This window comes from Dermacentor albipictus, chromosome 3 (genome assembly GCF_038994185.2).
Source record: "Dermacentor albipictus isolate Rhodes 1998 colony chromosome 3, USDA_Dalb.pri_finalv2, whole genome shotgun sequence".
Taxonomy (NCBI): domain Eukaryota; kingdom Metazoa; phylum Arthropoda; class Arachnida; order Ixodida; family Ixodidae; genus Dermacentor; species Dermacentor albipictus.
In genome coordinates this window covers 30,464,574-30,487,467 of record NC_091823.1, presented here as the reverse complement: position 1 = coordinate 30,487,467, position 22,894 = coordinate 30,464,574, and the positions used below count along the sequence as shown (strand labels likewise).

Here is a 22,894-nt window from a genome sequence, read left to right as displayed (position 1 = left end):
CTATTCCCTAATTTGTTTTTTTCCGGGATGTGGCTAGCTCTACCACCAGGCAGTATAACGCTGTGAGAAAGCCAAAGATCTGACGCCCAAGGGAGCACTTTTGCTCCTGTGAGAAGGGTGGGCACGAGAGAAAAACGGGGAGTGCAAAACTGCCATGAAACATTAATGCGATTGGCAATGTTTGGGAGCTTCAGCGATTCGCTGGTGTTTGTTTGTCTGTATCTATATATGTAACCACTTTCATGACATCTTGGGTCACTGGGTAGTCCATGGCCTAATGGTATAGAGCATCGGGCTGCTGTGCTGACGGAAGTTGCTCTAAACCAACTGTCAGACTTCGCTGTGAAGTTGTCACCGAGGCCCCCACCTTGGTGACAACTTCTCCCTTTCCTATCCTATATTCTTTTCCTCCCACTCTCCCCCTTCTATTAGGCACTGAGCCGTGCTCCCTCAAGGGCTGCAGAAGACTGCTAACCTTTCGCTTCTTCATAAGAAACCACTTCTCTCTCTCTCTCGCTGGATATTTGACACTGGGTACACGCTAAAAACAGTTACACCCTTTGGGGTATATATTTGCCACGCAACAATAATTGTCATCTGTCTTGCTTGCGTTCCCTTTCTTGCAAACACTGCTCTCGTTTCTTTTGTGTCGAGAATACCCTGGCATGCTGATAACACGCATGCTGTTCGTGACTTGGAAGTACCAGGCTCACAGCGTTAAAGAAAGGAAATGCAGGCAAGACAGATGACGATTATGTATGGCAAATATACACCCCAAAGGGTGCGACTGTTTTTATAGTACGTCCCGTTAATTAATGACCCTTCCCCCTTCAAAAAGAAAAACGTGAAGCTTTGTCCGGTGCTGGGCGGAATCAGATTTTTGTCATATATATTCAATCATTTCCGAATATACAGGCACATGCCGTGCGAGGACTTCGCGGTGGCGGCACTAGACGGCACAGTGTGTCTAGAGGGAAGTGCGAAAGAAGAGACTGGCTCCAGTACATGCCATAGATGCACAGCTCGTACGTACATGACGCGTTTCAGCATTGACAATACGATGTGTCGCTACGTGCCTTCGGTGCTAATTGCATTAACGTCGATAGTCATCCTGAGATGGTTTCTACCAAGATTCTTTTAGGGTCAACTTCGAGGACCACAGAAATATTATCATTAGGCAACCGCTGAAGCAATTTGAAAAAGATTAGTTGCATTTAAGAAATACTAGCATTGCATGTTCGGCTTGTCATTTCTAGAAGTTAAATGATGGCAGGAGAGTGGTATAGTAACCAGACCTGTTGCTATATTTCAGTCCGATTCAGTCAGTTCCGGTCCGCGCTCATTCTGTTCTTCTTCGTTGTGTGTGCTCTTTCAAACAACCATGTTGAATTATGGTCCTAGCTCTCTAAACCACAAACCATATAACAAAGTAGTTAAACGTCGAAGCGCCCTAAATACTTGCTTCTATAAAATCATTTCGGTTTTGATAGCCACGAGGTGGGTGTGTTGTGAAACATTAGTTTGCTCCGCTCCTGCAGTCGCTATGGCTGCAATGCGCAAGCGCATTACGTGCAGCACTCTTGCTTCCCTCCTTCTAATGGGCAAGGTCATTGTGCCTAGCTTTAAGGCAACGCGACGTCAGCAATTATTGCTCTGTGTGATATGTCACAACAGTGTGGATGACATCACATCTGTCATAACCTTCGCACTTACAGGGTGTCATCCTTCTATGTGCAAGAAATGTGTATTCATGCATATAATAGATTCAACAACGTCAAAAATATGTCAGTACTCTCTTAAAATAGAAAGTTTCATTTTCCTGACAGTTCAAAGCATTGCAGGAACAGCAACGTGTGCTCTTTAATTTGTACTTTTGCTGCAGTTCATAGTGCTCTCTCTCTCGATGGAAAGGTTTTATAAACAGCAATGCGGACAGGTATGGGGTATTATGCTTTTGTATCATTACATTGTGCACATTGATTCTGTAAAAGCTTTGTTCACTTATAATATTGTGAATTTCAAGGCAATATGTTGTAGTATATCGTTGTCTTCTTCAGGTGTCAGTTTTAGGAGAGTTTCGATGGGTGGCCTGCAGTACGAAAACGTAGTAAAGTAGAGCCTCATTTATATGCTGCGTTTCCAAGTGAAAGACTGTGCAGTGACACGTGACAAGCTAGAAGTGACACTAATGCCGATTTCATGTAAACAAGGTGCTATACCTACGCATACTGCCCCACATTGAAAACCACAGTGAAAAATGTGCATGACCGCAATCCGACACTCTTGGATGGGCAAATTAGCATAGTCAAATAACCGATGATTCACATACCTCATAACAAAGTGCCGAGAACAAACCCTGTATGTGTAAGGATTCACAGCGAATTGATCCACACATGTTGACATGGGAGACCCTTTGCGTCATTGTTCGCAAATTTTTTCATGGTTTTAACGGGCATGTGTGCGCGCGCCTTGGAAAATGCTTTCTAAAAGAAAATGTACATTTCCACTGCTTTGTCTTTCGCCTATCTCTTACTGCGGAATGTTTGCTGCAACACACGTACGACAGCACATCACACCACTTGTTCGATGCACACTTACGTCAGTATGCGCGTAAGTCTCCTCGCCGCACAGTGCACCAAGATGGCACACTGCCCGTTCGCTGCCATATGTATATGAACCCTATATACGTACCGTTCTAGAAACTAAGAGTGATTTTGTCCGAAGTGAAAGTCTCGTATAGTTGGCATATGTAAAATCGGACAATAGAAAGCTTTAACATGTCCGGTATACACAAGGGCTTTGGCATAATACTGGTTTATGATGATGGTGTTTATTGGCACCCCCTTTGAAACGATGCAGTGATAAATACTCACATGACCTGCCTGATCTAATCAGGTTTTGCTATGTCTATCGCCGTCTACCATTGTGCTTATAGTATCTGATCTCCACCTTACGTCAATAAATCTTAGAGGTTATATAAAACTAAAGTATATATATATATATATCTATATGTGTGTGTATATATATATATATATATATATATATATAGAAACCTAGTTAGAATTTTAATCTTTATATTGGACCGTTACATAATCTTGCAACGACTCCACGGTTATATCAATCCCTTTTCTGTTTTACTGCAAAGCTGTTTATGGTTAGGTTCTGGCGGATCTCGTCTCTGTGGACATACACCAACAACTTTTCATACGTGGGCCGATCCCGAAGGTAGTGCAAAGCCGGGCCGACCCGCGGCGGAGGTGAAGCTGGCGCTAAGCGCTGCCCATACATGAGCCGATCCTGAACATAGTGCAATGCCGGGCCGACCCGCGGCGGAGGTGCAGTTCGTCATTAAGGGGTCCACATTCACAGCTTCGCTGGCCATACTTCTTCACGGACTGGAAGGGCACTGAATTTTGTTTTGCTAACAGTGCTCTAAACGTCTCTTACATTTATTTACTGCCGACTTGATCTTTCCATACTCTTTGAATCTCAACGCTTCTGGAAGGTGAATGTTTCCTACAGGTCTATCTGGGTGAATATCTATGCATTCCATTAAGATATGGGCCGAGTCGTTTCCGGGCTTTTGTTGCAGCACATACACGCCTCAACTTGTTGGGCATATCTGCTTCGGTATATTTTACTGATATGAATTATATGGCACTCCCCATATAATTAGTATAGTCAAAGGGAATTTCACCATCGTCGTTGCTGTGAGGCTCCGCACATATATTTAGGTATATGTATGCTATTTATGTCATGCTATTAAATATATATATATATGTTAGCTATATATAGTGGATGCTTGAGTACGTCTTTCCTTCGTTTATGTATACACACGCAGGGTTAACTCTAGGTATGGCGTACTGCTTAATTGATATCGCTTCATTACTTGTTTCTTCATTAAAGGTCACGATTAGCGATAGATTTGTCGCTGTATATGTAGCCATATTCGCACGACTCTGTAAATATTTCTTACATTATCCGCTAGCAGCACTATGTCGTCCGTGCACATCAGCCCAAAGACTTGATTTTGTGGTACCATTTGCTCATAACAGATGTAAGATAGATGATAACCTCATTCGCTGGTTACCGGATGCTAGCAGCAACGTAGCTCGTGTTGTCTAACACAATGCATTATAACCACATTTTCGCGTTCCATAAGTGTTCTTGTGAAAAAGAAAACACATTTAAAAAGACAGCGTGTTCACGATAACGCCGCTGCTGAAAATTTACATCAGCAGTTGTAAGCAATACACTTAGTTACTGCAATAATAGCTCTGCGTCTGTTTGGTTGAGCTCTGGGCCCAAGAGGTGGCGCAACCACACCGGCCGCTCTAGGCCGCTCTAGGCCGCTCACGTAACCCCGTAATTTGCAACGCCATTGCATGTCCCAGAATACCAGACACGTTAGAACTCTCTGTTAAGAATCCACAACACACAAAAAGCAACGAACAAATAATAATTGCCATGTGTTCAGCAAATGTATACGTATACATATGGTCGAAGACTTCGCGTACAGTAATGGTTTTCACGCTGGCATGCTCTCCGACGATTGAGGCAGCCTGGGGCCAAGCGGATCGAGCCTCCGGCTGGAACCCTGCGAACTGGCGAATGAACAACATCTTGCCGTCAGTGGACAACGCAAACATCTTAAGATGAAATTCATAACCATATGGTTCCGCACGACCGCCGTGGCAGGAACACGCAGAAAACTCCTTTAAAATGCTAATAAAAGTGCTTGAACGAAAAGAAGTTCGTAGCTTGTGTCCCTTCTTTCTTTGCACAAGTTAACTGCTTTTCTTTTATGCTGTGATAACGGTGTCGTATATTCTATATGCGAAGTTTAGGCGCATTTCTGAATATGGGGTGGGCTAACGAAGTTTTGAGTTCTTTTGTGACTCCATGGGAAATCACTTGCCCGAAAGCCCGGATAGTTTGTTTCTGCCGAAGGCACATGCACGCTACACTGAATGGCAATCAACAGCTCTAGAGTTTGCAGAGGCTGACTTGAAGTAACACCTCACCATTGTCGTTCTACGCCAAATAGTTTGAAAGGCTTCTTTTGCTTTCAGTCAAAGTAGTTCCCACAAGGTGGCGTCAGCGGTCCACTTGATTCTAGGGAACCTTCAACGCACACGACGCTTAAGTGCTTTCGTACGGAGGCTTTTTAACTTGATTTTATGAGTCAGCGCTACAAATTTGATACACGTGACCGAATACAGAATGGAAACCCAAGCAGGGTCCTTGAAACTAAAGCTTCACATTACGCGAAAGCATGGTGTTCAATCAGCTCCTTGCCCTGCCTTCGCGCAATACGTCGAGATTCAAAGCGCGTGTGTCGTATACTGATCTTTACGGGGTCGCCTGAAGCCATACCTGTTTGTCACAGTTATTTTTATTGCGGTCAGCATTCTTTGGGAAACCGCGATTTCTTGCGACTGTCTAACCGTTTTCGTAGGCCGATCCCGAAGATAGCGCGTGCCTAACATAGCGGTAAGGAGAGACGCTGTGGGTTCAGACGCAAACGACAATGCAGCAGCAGGGATTTATTTTAATTTATCCGAAGCCCTCCACTACGCAATCAATCAATCAATCAATCAATCAATCAATCAATCAATCAATCAATCAATCAATCAATCAATCAATCAATCAATCAATCAATCAATCAATCAATCTCACTCAAATGACGTCCAAGGCGTTCAGATAGCTGTCTTCTAGCCCGGACGTGTTCTTCGGCTCCTGGGGTGAAGCTGCAGTGAAGACAAACTGTGAGAATGCACGCCAGCCGCGGACCCTACAGCAGCCAACTTGCAATTACCTTCCTCGTCGAGGAACAGGTCTTCGGCGAACGCGGCAACGCTCCCGTATAGGTCGAATTCTGCGCAGAAAATAATTACTGTGCATGTTAGGCCTGGGCTGATTGGAGGTCGCGCTCTTCACGGAATGCAGCGTGTTTGCATTTCCGGGTGCTTTTGGAAAAAACTACGAAATGCCTATTCCAACAGTGGACGCGTTCTCGTGTCAAGATGTGGGGATAAGAACACGGGAATTCATCTATCCGTAAGACCTCGAAATGCGTTATTTATGTCCCTGTATAGCACTTAGTTTTCGGGGAACTGATGGCACATTTTATTTTGCCGCTCGAGCAGGGTCGTTGCGTGGAATACGGAACAGCTTATACTAGTACGCTACTAGCATAGTTGTTAAAAGTGCTCTTGAACTCAAATTTTGTCCGTACCTTTTCCGACCGAGTCGTCTGGATGTGGGTGGTCTAGCACGAACGGCCCGCTAATATTGTCTTCGTCAGACGCTGAAAATCATGACGAAAATTACGACAAGCCTCGAATCAATCAATCAATCAATCAATCAATCAATCAATCAATCAATCAATCAATCAATCAATCAATCAATCAATCAATCAATCAATCAATCAATCAATCAACATTTATTATGGTTTGGGAAGACAAAAGTCATACCCTTATAGGAACAAGCGCGTGAAAGCGGAAACAGCACAAAGCGAGGACGCAGGAATTCGTTCATGTCTGGTTTGTTCTAGACGACTGTACAGTCGAACGCCTCACAGGGATCGTCTATACAGCGAAATGAACCGTATAACGATCTATTGATTAGGCCCCGGTTGAATTCCTATATTTTATATACAGGAAGTTTGTTTAGCTGCACCAATTTTTTTAAAGATTGCTTATGGCAGATAGTACAAATCTAACACTTGATGTAAATTACTTGATCAGGCAGCTATTATTTCTAGTAGAAATCAAAATGTTCTGTTGGATGATTAATGTAATTGCGCTAATTAACTTTTTAATTAGTTACTTTACGCCATATGTTTCAATCTACGGATTATAGCCGCAGAGTTCGCACGGTGTGTCCACTAGGAATGAATTCTCTGGACAGCACCAGTTCCAAGATATTAATTTTCAAAGTGTCCGACGATATATGCATTGACGTTCCAGTACCTTTTTTAAAATAAACCGCTGTTTTATGCATTGAAGTACAAAAGTGACTGGAACACCAGTGGACACGATGTGTTGTCGGACACGTCGAAAATTAATATCTCGGAACTGGTGCTGTCCGGGAAACTCGTTCCACGTGGATACGTACGCCGTGCGAACTCGGCGGCTATAATTCGTAGGTTGATATAATGGCCGCAATGTTAGTAAATAAAAAGCTAAATAACGTAAAGATACTAGTTATCTAATAGAATATTTTGACTTCTCGTAGAAGTAATGGCCGCCTCATCGAGTAATTTAGATCGAGGGTTAGAATTGGGCTATCTGTCAAAGGCTATTATTTAAAAAAATTGGTGCAGCTAAAAAAAGAAACAACCTGCATATTTACTAAGAACGCCTCTACAATGAAGACCACTAGAACGCATTTGCTTGTAAAACGGAAGAAATGTAGGTGTCCCCGATGGCTGATTTGTTGCTTTACAACGAACGCCACCTAGCGGTACCGCCACTGTCCACAGCAGGTGTCACTAAGGACTAAGGACACAGGACTCAGGACACTAAGGACTGTCACTCTGCATTAGTGCTAACGGAAGCGCTGGCGGCGCAATTGAAAGCGTGCTGACGTCAGAAGTGTGTAGTCCTGTTGCACGGCTGCACGCATTCTCTCAGACCATAGTCTGATATAGTGCGCACAAAATACAACAACAAAAAACGACTTATTTCACTAGGACACTCTTGAATTGATGTAAAAAAAAGTTTTTCTTTTGCTGAACGTGCTTAGGTCTGCTTTAGGGCGAGCGGTACGGTGCGTGACTTTTACAACGAAGTGACCTATACGACGAAGACATCTGAAAGGTCACGACCACTTCGTTTAAAAGGCATACGTACGACTGCGATTAACAAATCATGCAACAAAGTATTCAGGGGATGACTGCCGATGCCGCCATTTTGTGCAGTGTATTTAGACTTATCAGGAAAGTTTCGCTGCGAACGAAAGCGTCAGCAGATCTGTAGGACAGTGCTTTATTATGAAAAAAAAATTTTACGTCGGAGCGCGCTTGACTCCGGTGTGCCTATTCAAGTACGTGTGAAATGCATAAATGTTCTCATTACCCAACAGCTTAACACGCAAGTATAAAATTTATTGCGTCTAAAAGAGGAACTGAAATTACTGCAGGCTGTGAGATTTTTTTGTTTAGACTGTCAGGATGAATATTTAGAAAATTCACTGAACTTACAAGAGAATTGAAACACTTAGTTCACGCGGCGCTGTACCAAAACAGCATGCGCAATTTAAACTGTATTGATCTGAACATCGGAGAGCAGTCGAATTTAACATGTTTAACATGAAATCGTTAGTGTTTACTTTCTTTTCGAAGAAGTCCTGTCTGCAAATGTTAGGTTATCTTTTAGAATTATGTATAAAGATAAATACATTTTGTGCTTCAGATGTCGTGATAGACGTGGTTTAGAGAACTATGTAATATTGGTCTTCACTGGGTGTACGGTTACACGACTTAATATCTCCGCATGGCATGGCATAGCTTAGCATAGCGCTGAGTGAAAACGCCTTGCGGTTGTACTTTACGTCCATTATTTTTCACATGAGCTAAAGAATGTTGCCAGCTGGTATGGCGTTGTGGTTTTCAGCGCTCCTAACAAGGTGCAAGAACTGTGCCAACCTATTTCAAAAAAAAAGTTTGACATTAGAAAAAGAAAACGCACCTGTGGTTTTAAAGAAAATCAAAAATTTACAAAATGCACTATAGCTGTTGTGTTGTGCACCAGATTCCGTTAACATGTGGCAACGTGTACATAAGACAAACCGGTTGGTGCATAAACACTCCTCTAAAAGAACATCCACATGAGAGAATGTTGAGAAAGATCATTCGCACTTGTCTAACCTCTGCAACCTATGTCTGTGTAACCGGTATTTTCTGACACTGAAATTTTGTTTCCAGACAAAGATAACACGCGAAATTACAGAAGCGTTCCGTATAATAAGGGGTGCTGAAAAATGCATCAGTCTGCCATCGGTTGATATCACTGACAAATAATTTTAATTCTTGAACACTGCTTGAACATTTGTAATATGTATATATAAAAACTGATGACTCGTTTTGCACATGCTCAGTGCAGATAGCTGGCGCTTTTATGTTCTGTCTCTTTCCAAAAATAAACAGAAGCAAGTAAGCGCTCGTGCGTCCACCTTCTCTGCGTCCTTGTCTATTGTTCGCGCTACAAATTTCACAATGAGAACGTTATCTACGATCATAATTTTCTCGACTTCGTAAGTTACCGCGAGCCATTATCCTGTAGTGCAAGGTGGCTTTGTCGGTCTTAACCTTATGTAGAGATACATGAGCATGGATGTTTATGTTTGTTTTACTTATTGAGAAAGTAATATTCTTGTTCGTTATTCTGCACTGGAAAGCTGTGCAACACAGTACAACAATGTTCCAACAGCAAATTGTTCTCATGATGGAGGGGCTGTGCTCTCCACGGACACTTGAATACGAAGAAGATAGGAAAAATGCTGTATACTCACGCTTGATTGAGGTCTCATTACCTGGAAGTGTCGAGAAAGGAATGCTGTCAGTGTTCAATTATCTTTCAGATTTAGTTGCTTCTGATGGTACAGTGGGCTGGAAATTACACTTCATTTGTTACCAACGCACACGCATGGGTAAGCGGAGTACCAGTTTCTACACGTATGCGTGGCAATTTAGCGGTAAGTACGAGCGCATTTGCAATACTACGTAGCACCCCTCTGAGATCCCGCATCCACGATTTAAAGCGCGCTCACGACATTGCAGTGTTGCTCAGGAACTCGCTCGACACACACCCTGCCTCTTCGAGGAACGAAGTGCAGGGTAGCGTATATATATATATATATATATATATATATATATATATATATATATATATATATATATATATATATATATATATATATATATATATATATATATATATATATATATATATATATATATATATATATATATATATATATATATATATATATATATATATATCGAACGGGAAGAAAGGTAAGCGAGAGACCCGATTAGCCATATCATAGGAATCCAACAAACAATGACATCAACGACAGTATAGGGGAAATTATCTGCAGTTCTCAATTGAATTGAAGAGATGATAAATAAATAAATGAAAATGAAAGTGGAAGAAAACAACAACTGGCCGCAGGTGCTATACGAACCCACGTCTTCGTATTACGCGTGCGATACTATTAGCAATTGAGCTACCGCGGCGCCATTTGTAAGAACATCGCACGCATAATGTGAATACGTGGGTTTATGTCCCTCCAGCGGCCAGTTGTGTATTCATTCACTTTCATTTCCATTTACTTATCATTTCTTCAATTCAATTAAGAACAGCAGGTAATTTTCACTATCCTGTCCTTGGTGACACTGTTTGTTGGCTTCTTATGATATATGTATATATGACCATATAAAGCTAATAGAGAATTTGTCCACTTTCATTTCCCTTTCTTTATTATTTTACACATGTCCATTTCAGCCACAGCTAATTTCCCCGATGATTTCCTTGGCTTCATTGTCTGTTGGCTTTATATGGTCATGATTAACAAATTCGAGCCCCTCGGTGCCCTTTCTTCTCTCGATGTACCACGTGACCGGCTTCCTACACTTCACACACACACGCTTTTCCCCGCTTTGACACTCCCAATGCTAACGCATTGAAAAAAATTAACTTGCCTTTTAATCACCGCGTCCAATATTTCTGCTGTGGCGAGTTCAGATTAAAGTTATGGCAAATAATTTCCCAAAGTAGACGGAATATAGCGACAACTCTGAATTAATGTCGACCGAACGAGTCTAACTTGCACCCAAAGCGCGGCACACGGGATTTTTGACATTCCTGTGATTTCTGCCCTTGTCTATCCTCACTGGAACGAGACCGCCGCGGCCGGGATTCGAACCCGCGATTTCGTGCTGCAGCAGAAGAACGCCACACACATATTAAGCCACCTCGGCGTGTACCCGAGCTCAGATGAAACTCAGCTTGTATACTTAAAGGTCACACATTAGATGCAGCTATGCCTTAGCTTGCTCAGAAGCTCACACGCTAGAGCCGACAAGTCGTTTCGTGAATCAAAGTGGTTCCGCTTTCTCACGCCAAGAGGAACGGAGGTGCCAGTGACTTCGCGCACCCTCATTGCTGCTCTTGCTGCCGTCCCCCATGCCGGAGATGATGAGAAAAAATATGGAGACGGCCAGCACGAGAAAGCAGATCGTCCCGCCCACAGCAAGCACGGTCCCCCGGAACGAGTACGAGTTGGCTTGGTTGATGATGCTGCAGCGAGGTGGATAGTTGAACTAGTTTGTACGCATTCGTCTCGTATATGATGAGTTGGACGGACAGCGGACAAGTGCCCGAAGGACTTGGCGTCAAATTGGGAACTGCGGCTCTAGAGAATGCGAATTATTTTCTTTCTTTTTTTTTGCACTAGCAACATCGGCCTAAGCTTAGTGTTTGCACTATTTCATGATGCCGCTTGTTTGAAGCCGTGGAGGAAGGAAATACCTATTAGGAGGGAGCATCACAGTAATGTGCGGCTGCCGCACGGATACGTTGCAACGAAGACGATAAATGTATACGTTGCAATGAACGACCGAGGTTGCCGTATTGGAGGCGCGGGAGAGAGAAAATGCGAAGGGAACAACCTCACGGAGACTTGGCTTGCGAAGGCTGGCTGCGTGACGTCATGATTCCTCGTAGTTAATTTCCTTCCTCCATATCTGAACCATCTTAAGTGTCAGCATATATGTGCCTCCAAGACTGGTGAACGCACAATGTGTTACTTGAAATTTATACTTAATGTTTGCACTGATTCGTGTCATCTTGCTGAAAGTGTAAAATCAAGAAGGGGGCCGACAGATGGAGTAGTACACTGTGGTAAATAAGTTTGATCTAGGGATAAGGTAAGGGGTATCTGTGTTTTACTGCTAGAACTAATCCTGGGAGTGTTAGCCAGCGCCACCACTCACACGCCTTGACGGTGGATGTGGAACATCCTCTCTGCCGTTGGCGTCACGAGCACGTGATCTTTTTCGGTGACGGCAACTAGTCAGTAAACCCACGCATGCTAGCTGAAGGCATCAATCTTGCGGGATTCGAGACCCTCGTAATGTGATGAACGAGAGTACCTCAGAAAGTGGATGGGAAAACGGCGCTGCGGTAGCTCCATTGCTGAGAGCATCGCACACGTAATGCGAAAATGTCGGTTCCCATCCCACCTGCGGCGCCAGTTATTTTTTTATCAACTTTCATTTGCATTAATTTATCACCCCTATGCTGTCCTTAGTGCCTTTGTATTGTTGGCTAATTACGATATGAATATATATATATATATATATATATATATATATATATATATATATATATATATATATATATATATATATATATATATATATATATATATATATATATTAGGTAAAGAGGAATTCTTCAGGCTACCTTTCAAACGTAAAGAACTTGAGCGGTGCTACAAGGTAAACAGAACCAATATTTAATTTCAACAGTTTCGATCGATGGACCGATCTTCATAAGGGTAAAAGTAAACCCTGATGAAGATCGGTCGATCGATCGAAACTGTTGAAATTAAATACTGGTTCTGTTTACCTTGTAGCACCGCTCAAGTTCCATATATATATGGGAAAATATTCACAGTGAAGTAGTCACGCGTATGAAGCGATTTATTGACGTTTCGGCTGGGGATATCTAGTCAGAGGGATATCCTATTTTATGGATACCTAGGCAGATGAAGACGGCGCGCATATATATATATATACATATATATATATTTGTGAGCACAGTGATTTATTATACGATTTTATCTTGTGATTTCTTTAGCTCTCTTTTTTAGACTTCGCTGTCTTTAGGAACGGCGAACGGTCCACGAAAACGCCGAGATACACGCCAAAAATTGGGGTAAGTATTCTTGGACGGTCGCTTTCAGTGATACCAGCTTTACTGCGCACTTATTGGCTGCTTAAGCACTGCGCCACTAGGCGGTGGTATCACCGAAAGTGTTCGTCCGAAAATACGTCCCTTGGTTGACTCCAAGAAGAACGCTCTGCATTAAAATGTGGGCCGATCCCGAAGCTAGTGCAGTGTAAGGTCGTGCCCGTGAGTATGCGAGCTCTAAGTACGCGGGCCGACGATGATACAGTAACAAAAATTGGCCGTCCGACGCCCCGTCTACTTCCCTCACGCGAGGGGTGACGCGATAGAGTGCAGCGCGGTGACGCCGCCCCATATATTCTCACCCCCCCAACTCGCTCAGCAAGACATTGTCTTCGATCGACGTCAATTATTGAGGTTGAATCGCATTCCAACTTTGTTTTTCTTCTGCTTGTTTCATTTTCTTTTCTTTCTCGTGTAGACGCACCAAAATAAACACTGTTGGCGCCAAAGACGAAAATTCGGTATCGCTGCGAACTTCGACCGGGCTCTCACTTTTGGCGATAGTCTTTGCAGGCCTGGAAGATAGAGTGAGCGGTGTGGCGCTTTTCGCCTCCGGCGTCATAGTCGCTGTCTGGTGAGCTGCGAACGGCGGCGCCACCCCCTCCTGCGCCCTCCTTTCCTTCTTCTTCTTCTCCTTCTTCTTCTTCTTCATCTCTCTCCTCTCCGAAGTCCCCTTCGTCTGGGCTGCGGATTTCGTCCTCGTCGTCGTTCATCTGCACATCGCGGCACATGCGCGGACAGCACCAGAATTTGCCGTATACGTGGAGACGACGGAGGAGCGCAAAAAATTTCCATAGAGGCATATCGCTTTATGGACGAGTGTTGCGTACAGGTAACAAACAAACAATATTTTTTTCTTACTCAGTTTCGTTTTTGAGTGCGGTGTTTCTGGCTAAATATTTTTTGCAAATACTGAATAACAGGCTGCAAGCGTCATTTGTTGTACGAACTAGGAACAGAGGACGAAGTGCGGCAGGTGACTCGATTTCTTTGAGAGCATGCTCAGAGCCACTCAAGACGACGACGATGACGACAACAACAACAACAACAACAACAACAACAACAACAACAACAACAACAACAACAACAACAACAACAACAACAACAACAACAACAACAACAACAACAACAACAACAACAACAACAACAACAACAACAACAACAACAACAACAACAACAACAACAACAACAACAACAACAATTTCAGATGAGAAAGACCAATGCAAAATCTCCTACTGCTGCAGTATCGTGAGGTAATGTAAAGGAAATGCCACGTACGCTTCTGGTTGAAATACACGTTTCACACGAAGCCATTTTAGAATGTCTTGATGTCCTCCTCGCCTGCCACTCCGTACGTAACGGTGGGCAAGGAGAATATCGAGGCACCCTAAGCCATATGCTTTCGGTGTTCTGCCTGGCGTTGCCCACAGGCAACAAACCTAGCTATTGGTGAAAGGATTTCCGCTAAACATTTTTTTATTCTCATCGAATATCCATATTCTCGCTGTATTTTGCACATTTCGACGAAAAAATAAACCTTTCCTTCAGACACTTATCTGTTTCGTTCTTAAAGGGATTATGCAAACAATACAGAGGGATCACAGGTAGATGGAGAAGTGGAGATGATGAACGGCGGGAGAGCAAGGCAGGCATCAGCATGGAGCCAACGTTTGGACGAGAGGACATGCGTCCCGCCGAAGACAAGTCGACTCGCAGGCTAAAGCTTCCCTTGCTCATCCCCTTGTTCATCACTTCAGGAAGCCATAGCGTTTTGAGCATCTCTTTCACAATGAGGACGATGATAAAACAGACACAATAAACGCTGCAGTTAGTACCAGTAACAATGGAGTGCTGCGTGACATCAATATGTAATTTGCGAGCTGTCATTACTGGTTCGTATATCAAGGCGTATCCGCTGCTATAGGGCTGATAATCACTCGGCAGGGCAGCAACAGCACGATGCGGATTCTTAATCCTTTCGTCTATCTTGTGCAGCTGATTTCCACTCCCCTGGTGATACCGATGGCACGGGACGACTCTGGCCCCCTAACGCAGGGCGAGATATTGCGGCCGGGAAACCACTGCGGCTCCTTCCGCCCTGCGACGATCATCGAAACCTTCATCTTCCAACGGAAGTCGACAGGGACGCTACACCCTGACGGGACTCCCACCTTGGACTAGGTGGCGCTTCGGGGCTACTTAAAGCGAGACTGGACCAGCGCGCACTTCACTGGGCACGGCAGCGACAGCACGATGCGGATCGGATTATTAATCCTTTCGTCTATCTTGTGCAGGTAAGGCGTTACGGCAAATGTATTCGCTCAAATGATCCGTTCCTTGTTATGCTGCCGTGCCCAAGGCTGCTGTGTCCTACACTGTGTGATTTGGCAATGCACGCGGCGGAATTACTGCTACTGGCTGGAGACGTCGAAACAAACCCCGGCCCAGATCTTGAACAGATCTCCAGACAGCTCGAGGCGATTGCCGGAGACATAAAAAGCATTAAAGAAAATCGACTAACATCAATTGAGATGAAACTGGAAAACATGGCTGCCCTTGACAAAAAAACGTTTGACTGCATAAACCAGGTCACCAACTTGCAGAAGGTTGTTTCCTCCCTTGAACTAAAACTGGATGATTTGGAAAATCGCTCGAGACGGTGTAATCTTTTACGGAATTCCAGAAGATGAAGAAGAAGACAACGAATCCCTTGAACAAACTTTTAATGAAAGCATTGCCAAGAACATTCTTGAAATTCAACCTGTCGCCATTGAACGCATTCACAGGTTAGAAAAACCTTCACCTGAGAAAACCAGGCCTGTAATACTAAAGCTTCTTGACTTCCGTGAAGAGACTGTTGTGCTAAAAAACTGTCGCAAACTTAAAAATACTGAATACGCGATCAGTGAAGACTTCTCTGTCCGAGTACGCGACATAAGGAAAAAACTGTGGGTTAGCGTAAAATCAATGGTAGATTCCGGTGCAAAGGTTGCGCTTGTTTACGATAAAGTACGAATCAATGGAGAATTGTTTCAGTGGGATGAAGAACAGAACTGCCGGGTACCTGTAAAGGCACAGACAAGTGCGAGTAAAAGCCAAAGAAACCAGCAAGAAATTGGAACTCACCTACGCCCCCGACCGCCCCCAATACGAAACAAATAACCTTTGCAAACGTAAATGCGCGTAGTATCCTGAATAAGCTTGACGCACTAGAGTCTCTTCTTATCAGCCTAGAGTCTGACTTTATGGCGATTACAGAAACGTGGCTTACAGATGACATACAGGACAAAGAAATAGTCCCACCCGACTATGTGAGTGTGCGCAAAGACAGATTAACGCGAGGGGGAGGAGTGGCTTTACTAATAAATAAAAAAATTCATTTCACTGTCTTACCAGAAGTCGAGAATGCCGAAGCAATTTTTTGCAAACTCAGTTTTGGTGCGACGACTATCAGTGTCGGTTGTGTATACCGTAGCCCTTCGACTGATGAACGCGCAATGACATCATTATATCAGTATACAGAACTTCATGTACAAAAATCCCGGCTGATCCTTCTTGGGGATTTCAACCCTCCAGATATCGACTGGCCAACCATGTATTATCGCTGTCCTTGTTCAGAAATTGTTTTTGATATTATGCTTAGTTTTGACTTGTCACAAGTTGTCAACGAGCCCACACGTGTTCAAGGCAATGCATCCAACATTCTTGACCTCATCTTTCTCAACAATCACTTTTCGATCGATAAAATAACTTAGCAGTGCTAGATGGAATATCAGATCACAAATTAACATTATGCACTACTCCCATTCAGGCCGCAACAAATCCTTCTATTTCCAAAACTAGTTATCCAGACTTTACAAAAGCTGACGACTCAAGCATAGCTAATTACTTAATTTTGGAGTATCAGTCATTTGAAGAACTCGCTAATTCTTCAGACACTGATATAGACGCATTATAGGAAAGGTTTAAAGCCATTGTATCCCACTGCATGAATAACTATATAACAATAATAACCAAACGAATAAATAGAAATAACCCATGGATAACACGTGATGTAATTCATGCGAAGCGCAAAGTGAACCGACTAAGGAAATTGCTCAAAACAAAGAAAGGTCCTCAACATAAACCTAAACTCACGTGTGCTGTCAATGAAATAAAAGCAAAGATTAGTACAGCGAAAGCACATTTCTTTTCAGTTACGCTTCCTAACTTTTTAAAACATTCCCCTGGAAAGTTTTGGAAGTATCTTATCCCCCCAAAACAAAGTAACACTCTAAATTCTCGGGAACAAAATTTAAGTTTTGCAAATTCATTAAATACATACTTCAAGTCTGTGTTCACTGCTGACGATGGTCGCATTCCGGAGGTAAATCACTACAACCAGAGACCGCTAGACATGCCAACGATAACTGAGTCAGGAGTGCTCAACTTATTACTATCAAAAGACACACACACACACAAAAAGGAAACGGCCCGGACAATATTCCCAACACTATTCTTCAAAGATATGGCGAAATCAACGTGAAATATCTACATCTAATATTTAACAAATTTTTATCAACATGTAGCCTTGCAAAGGAATGGAAAATAGCGAAAGTAATCCCCGTTCATAAAGCAGGAAGCAAAAGTGAAGTCGGTAATTACAGTCCAATATCGCTAACGTCCACAGTAGGGAAAGTATTAGAGCATATCATATTAAAGCATATCACGAGCTATCTAGAGCTAGCACAAATATTATCGCCTATCCAGCATTGTTTCCGGCGGAGACTTTCAACCATAACCAAATTACTTGAATTAACGCATGACTTATCCCAAAGCACTGATAATCAAAAACAAGTTGACTTAATAGCATTAGATTTTTCGAAGGCGTTTGATAGAGTAACTCATCAAAAACTAATCAGCAAACTGAAAACAACTTTAGGTAATGGTTCTATTGTCAATTGGATTGAAGATTACTTAACTAAACAGTTTCAGTATGTTGTTGTTAACAATAAAATTTCTTCCATTGCAAAAGTTACATAGGGGGTGCCTCAAGGGTGCGTCCTTGCTCCTACTTTATTCCTTATTTTTATTAATGATTTGCCCTCTAACATCCGCGTTAAAATGAGGCTTTCTGCCGACGACTGCATTCTTTATAATGAAATTAAATCTATGAATGACCACGTTGATTTAAACAGCGCCCTTCATGATGTAGTGAAGGGGTGTAAAAAGTGGCAGATGGAACTGAACATTAAAAAAACTGCCTTTTTATCTATAACCCGCAAAAACATAGGTCGGACTTCGAATACACTATCCATAACATACCACTTACCCGAGTTCATCAGCATAAATATCTTGGTTTGATCATTTCACATGACCTAAGATGGGAATCGCATATTAACAGTATCATACCATCTGCTATAAAACGGCTGTTCTTCCTCAGAAGAAGACTTCGAGCTGCACCACCGGAAATTAAACTGCTATCATACAACGTATTTATTCGCCCAGTTCTCGAGTATGGTAACACGATTTGGTTTCCTTATACACAACAGCTTATTAACAAACTAGAAGGAGTACAGCGAAATGCAATTAGATCCATCTTTAACAAATACAAGAACAGCGATCCACCTACCCAACTGCTAAAACAAGCCTGTATTCCTACTCTGCGAAACCGCGCCAAACTAGCAAGACTAAAATTATTGTTCCAATTAATACACAATGCATTACGAATAAATACTTCGTTGTATATATTCCTAGCTGACACCAGACTTTCCCGCCATATGCATTCACTAACACTTAAAGAATATGCATTTCGCACTGACTGTTTTAGATATTCGTTCTTTCCTCTTGCAATAAGAGAATGGAATAGCCTGGGCCCCTGCATAACGACTAACACATCGTTACCGAAATTTGTAACCCTTGTAGAAGAGCTGTTGCGCAATAATTAAATTATGCTAGCCGGAAATAACACACCACTCACGTCATTGTATAAAATGAAATCTGTATGGACATTCTATTTGCCTAACAATTTTACCCCTTTTTGCCAAAGAAATGTACCATTCTGGTTTTGTTTCCTACCATATGTGTATATCTGCTTCGTGTCGATTGCAAATATCATTGTTGAAATCATGTAAACCTGTTTTTTATCGCTATTTGTGAGTATATAATATATGCCCAACCTGTAAAAATCACACTGGTATTGGCAGTATCTGAAATAAATAAATAAAAAAATAATTTTAGATACAAGGTACCAGACCCTGCCAGCTAATAGGCGGTGTCCAAATACACGCCCCCAGCGCCGGTTGCGCTCTGAGTAACGGAAACAGGTCTCGAAGGCTATGCTTTTGCGGGCTGCCTGCGCCGCCAGAAATGATCGCGGAGCCGGAAGCACGTCGTGGCCACCACGTTTTAGGAATCACCGATTCTTCGCCATAGCATACTTACGCTCACGATCAGAGCTTTCATGAGCTAGTCTGCCATTTACGATGTTCAGCCCACATAGAACGCTGCACAGCAGACACCAGCGCCTCTCGGATAGCAGACCTGTGTACTCTGCTTTAGGACGTCATGCTACCAGGCCCGAAATTTCCATTGCCAAGCACGAGCGTGACGAAAGCGGCGACGTCAAAATCACCGCGGCTTACTCGGGGGCGTCCCCATTAGATTCTATGGCAGTCGGGCAAGGTGGCATGACGTCACGGATCGAAGTGCACCGGCCTTGTGCTATGTAGGAGGCTTTGCAGACACCCACAGCTAACCAAGCTGATTTTCGTAAATTCTGAGCTAACCGTCAGCGCTCTCTCACTGGAGATCTTCAGATCTTTGACGCAGAGGTGGCTGCACAAACTTCGTGGCTGGCACCTGACATCCATAGCTTTCCTCGCCTAACGGCACACGTACAGTACGATCCTTTGTTAAAGAGAACGCCTAACGTGTAATAAAGCCAATACAAGTCAAGCAATTCTACTTTATCGTGAGAAAGAAATGAGTGACAGGATGCATTAGGCTGGCACATTTGCGTTAAAAGGTATCTTTCATGTCATCATGCGATATTTAAGCTGCAGTCGGTAGTCAAATATTAATTAGGTGTTCCATTTAAAAGGGCACTTTACTGTGCAAACCGTTAACCAATTGTTTCTACACGGGGATGTAGGTGAAAACAGACATGTTTGCTTCTTGTTTCCTTTAAATCCACGAAGGGAAGGAATACTTGTTTGCTTATTTTCTTTTAAACCGTGGAAGTGTCCCGTATGTTGCCATTGAAACTAAACATTTTGATCTTATATACACTGCCTTTAATAGATCACACATACGGCCAAGGCAACAATTATTGTCGTTGGTAAAGAGAGAATTAACGCATCACAGTGTTACGTGTTAAAGCAGCAGCATCAAACGTACTGATTCAGGGGGAGGGGCACCACCCTCTCGTTACCCTCCAGTGACTGCCAACAAACAACTCACCGGGTGCTGCCAAGTGACCGGCGCGGTAAGTGACTGCTGGTCCACTCCTTCTTGGTATCGGGCTCCCCGATGATCACGGACGTCGAGAACACTGTGCCGATGCTCCTAACAGCCCTGCGTGGCAGTCATCATCAAAACTTTCTTCATGACGCCGAGAAAAGTGCTCACGTCGACCGAAGACGCTGAGCGAATACAGCAACGAAAGCCGAACGTATACGTGAACGCAGTTCATGATGAGCGCGCGCTGATCTACCTTTGCATGAGCGCTTGCTTTGTTGTACAATAATTCACAAACCATTTCCTCGGCCCGATCGACGATAACTGAGTTTCCAATGTACTGCAGTGCTTCTAGTTTACCGCATTACAGTTACATTGAAGGAACGATAAATATCGAGCACTAAATCAGTTTAGAATGGTAAAGTGTTTTCTCAAAGCCACATGTTCATGCATTTGACTGAAAAAGGATCGATTACTATATAGTGAAAGATTTAAAGACTAACGCCCCTTAGTTGAATCTTGCCTCGGAACGTGCGTAGCGGACGTCAACGTGACGTCATCGATTGCAAGCGTATTTCTCGTATTTCGGCAGTATTGGTGCAGGAAAGATTTCTCAAACTTGCAAGGTTGAGTCGTAACAGGAGGATTACCAATCCTCCTGTCACGCTATGGGAGAGTCCTTTAGGCTACTGGAGAAATGCAATTTACTAATGCAGCGTAACTTAAAATTGGTGCCTACAGTAGCCATACGCGTACTGAACCGGTAGCCGTACGATAACCATTTTGAGTGTGTATACACCCATGCAGCTGCCCGCGATGGCACAGACGCGCCGAGAGGCATAGGCTTGATAGGGTCGCTGTGGCGCTTTCGCCGAGAGCCCGTCGTGCTCGAACTGACATTATGGTGACGAATAACGTGCACTGTGGAGCTCACCCTTGTTCTGAGGAGGTCGTTGTCGTCTCGGTCGGGTGCACCGTGAAATGGCTTAGTGAGGGCGATCCTGGTTCTCAACTATGGAACGGACCCACTATACGTTGGATAAGTCAGGGATTGGTAGGCAGCAGGAGGCATAACACCAATGAGTACTCTAAAGAGAGATGGAAAGAAGGCAAGAAGAATGCGTAGTTGTACTGATTGAGTAGTCAGACTAACTCAGTCTTAGCCATCAAAGAGATATTACAAAGCGAGAAATAAAAGACCGCTGTATTGAACGAATAAGATATACTGAGAGAGAGAGAAGAAACTTTATTAATGAATGGCCGGCAATTTCGTTGTGGTGGCCTCAGGTGGCGGCTCCAAGTCCTTGGACTCGGGCGGCATCTTTGGCTTGCCGGACGGCCCAGAGTTGGTCTGCCAACTCTGAACTTTTGAGAGCCGCCTCCCAGCGGCGGCGGCGCCGATGGAGAAGGTCTCCGGCGGGACCCGCAGCCGGGGCGGCGTCGGTGAGAAGCGAGCTCGAGGCTTCCCGTACTGTGGTAACGGCCGCGATTACGGTCGCGTCGCGAACGGATGTGGTCCCATTACCGTGGTTGCCGGCACATTCCCATAGCATATGTCGCAGCGTTGCTCGCTGTCCGCAAGCTTTACAGGCATCTGTGGGATATAAACCTGGGTAGAAGTGATGTAGGACCGCGGGGCTAGGGTAGCTGTGCGTCTGGAGCAAGCGTAAAGTTACGGCCTCATTCCTGTTTAACTTGTCGTGTGGTGGCGGGAATGTGCGTCTTTGGAGTCTGTAGTGTTGGGTGAGATCTCTGAACGTGGTCAGGCGATCGCCCCACGCCCATTGTGATTCTTGTTGCTGTGTTTCTGTTGTAGTGTCCCGATCCGGCATATCCGATGCCCCGCTCTCGGGGGCGGAGGCGGCCACATAATCAGCGGCGGCTCGGCGTGTGAGTCCTCGAGCCGTGGCGTGGGCCGCCTCGTTGCCCGCGAGCGGGACATCGGTGTGTGCCGGGGTGAAATTAATAGTGAATAGAGATATAGATAAAAAATAACTATGAAATTAACGGGGTAACCGTTTTGTTTCGCGTATGAAACCTAGGTACTGCGTAGCAAGCGTCTTTCTGGCTAGAGCCTAATATCGAGACCCAAAATAACAGTATGAAAAAGATACTAGTCCAACCTAGTCAAGGAAAAAAGCTTCAAAAGCCTCTTCTCTTTTCAAGACCGTCGGCAAGGTGAAGAAAAGTGGACTGTTGACTAAATTTCAGTACACACATTCTAAATAAGGCTTGCGCGGCGTAAAACTTAACTCGCTTCTTACCCATTGCGGAGGATTGGCATAAAAGGGTTTAAAAGTGCGTTTCCTTTTAGTTGATAATATCATAACCAAATTAAAACTTATAATAAAGTTTAAATGCACATAGTTGCCCGAGAAAATGTAAAAAATGCACACATTACTTCTTCTTCGGCTATATTTTCTTTCCTTACCTAAAATGTCGCATAAGCAGAGTCGAAGAAGTAGCAATGAATT

General features: G+C 43.6%; 1 protein-coding gene across 3 annotated transcripts; it reads right to left on the bottom strand.

Moving 5' to 3' along the window:
• Positions 1 to 4,445: 4,445 nt before the first annotated feature.
• Positions 4,446 to 21,483, bottom strand: LOC135909692 (uncharacterized). 3 transcript variants are annotated; one of them, XM_065441723.2, is made up of 9 exons: positions 21,355 to 21,483; positions 20,424 to 20,537; positions 13,476 to 13,696; positions 11,128 to 11,306; positions 9,517 to 9,537; positions 6,239 to 6,310; positions 5,819 to 5,878; positions 5,680 to 5,750; positions 4,446 to 4,604 (listed from the first exon to the last, which is right to left on the bottom strand). In XM_065441723.2, exons 3-8 carry the CDS (start codon positions 13,694 to 13,696, stop codon positions 5,680 to 5,682), a joined length of 624 nt encoding a protein of 207 aa, XP_065297795.1. In that variant the 5' UTR covers positions 20,424 to 20,537; positions 21,355 to 21,483; the 3' UTR covers positions 4,446 to 4,604. The 3 variants fall into 3 exon arrangements, with proteins under 3 accessions (XP_065297795.1, XP_065297796.1, XP_065297797.1); XM_065441724.2 differs by having other exon boundaries at positions 11,164 to 11,306; XM_065441725.2 differs by lacking the exon at positions 9,517 to 9,537 and having other exon boundaries at positions 11,164 to 11,306.
• Positions 21,484 to 22,894: the final 1,411 nt, after the last annotated feature.

Excerpts from the sequence above, each read along its gene's own strand:
- LOC135909692 (XM_065441723.2), bottom strand. The coding sequence starts at position 13,696 with ATGAACGACGACGAGGACGAAATCCGCAGCCCAGACGAAGGGGACTTC. Across the intron at positions 6,311-9,516 it reads TAATGAGACCTCAATCAAGC|CGTCTGACGAAGACAATATT; the intron begins GTGAGTATACAG and ends CATGATTTTCAG. Across the intron at positions 5,879-6,238 it reads AGACGACTCGGTCGGAAAAG|AATTCGACCTATACGGGAGC; the intron begins GTACGGACAAAA and ends TTTTCTGCGCAG.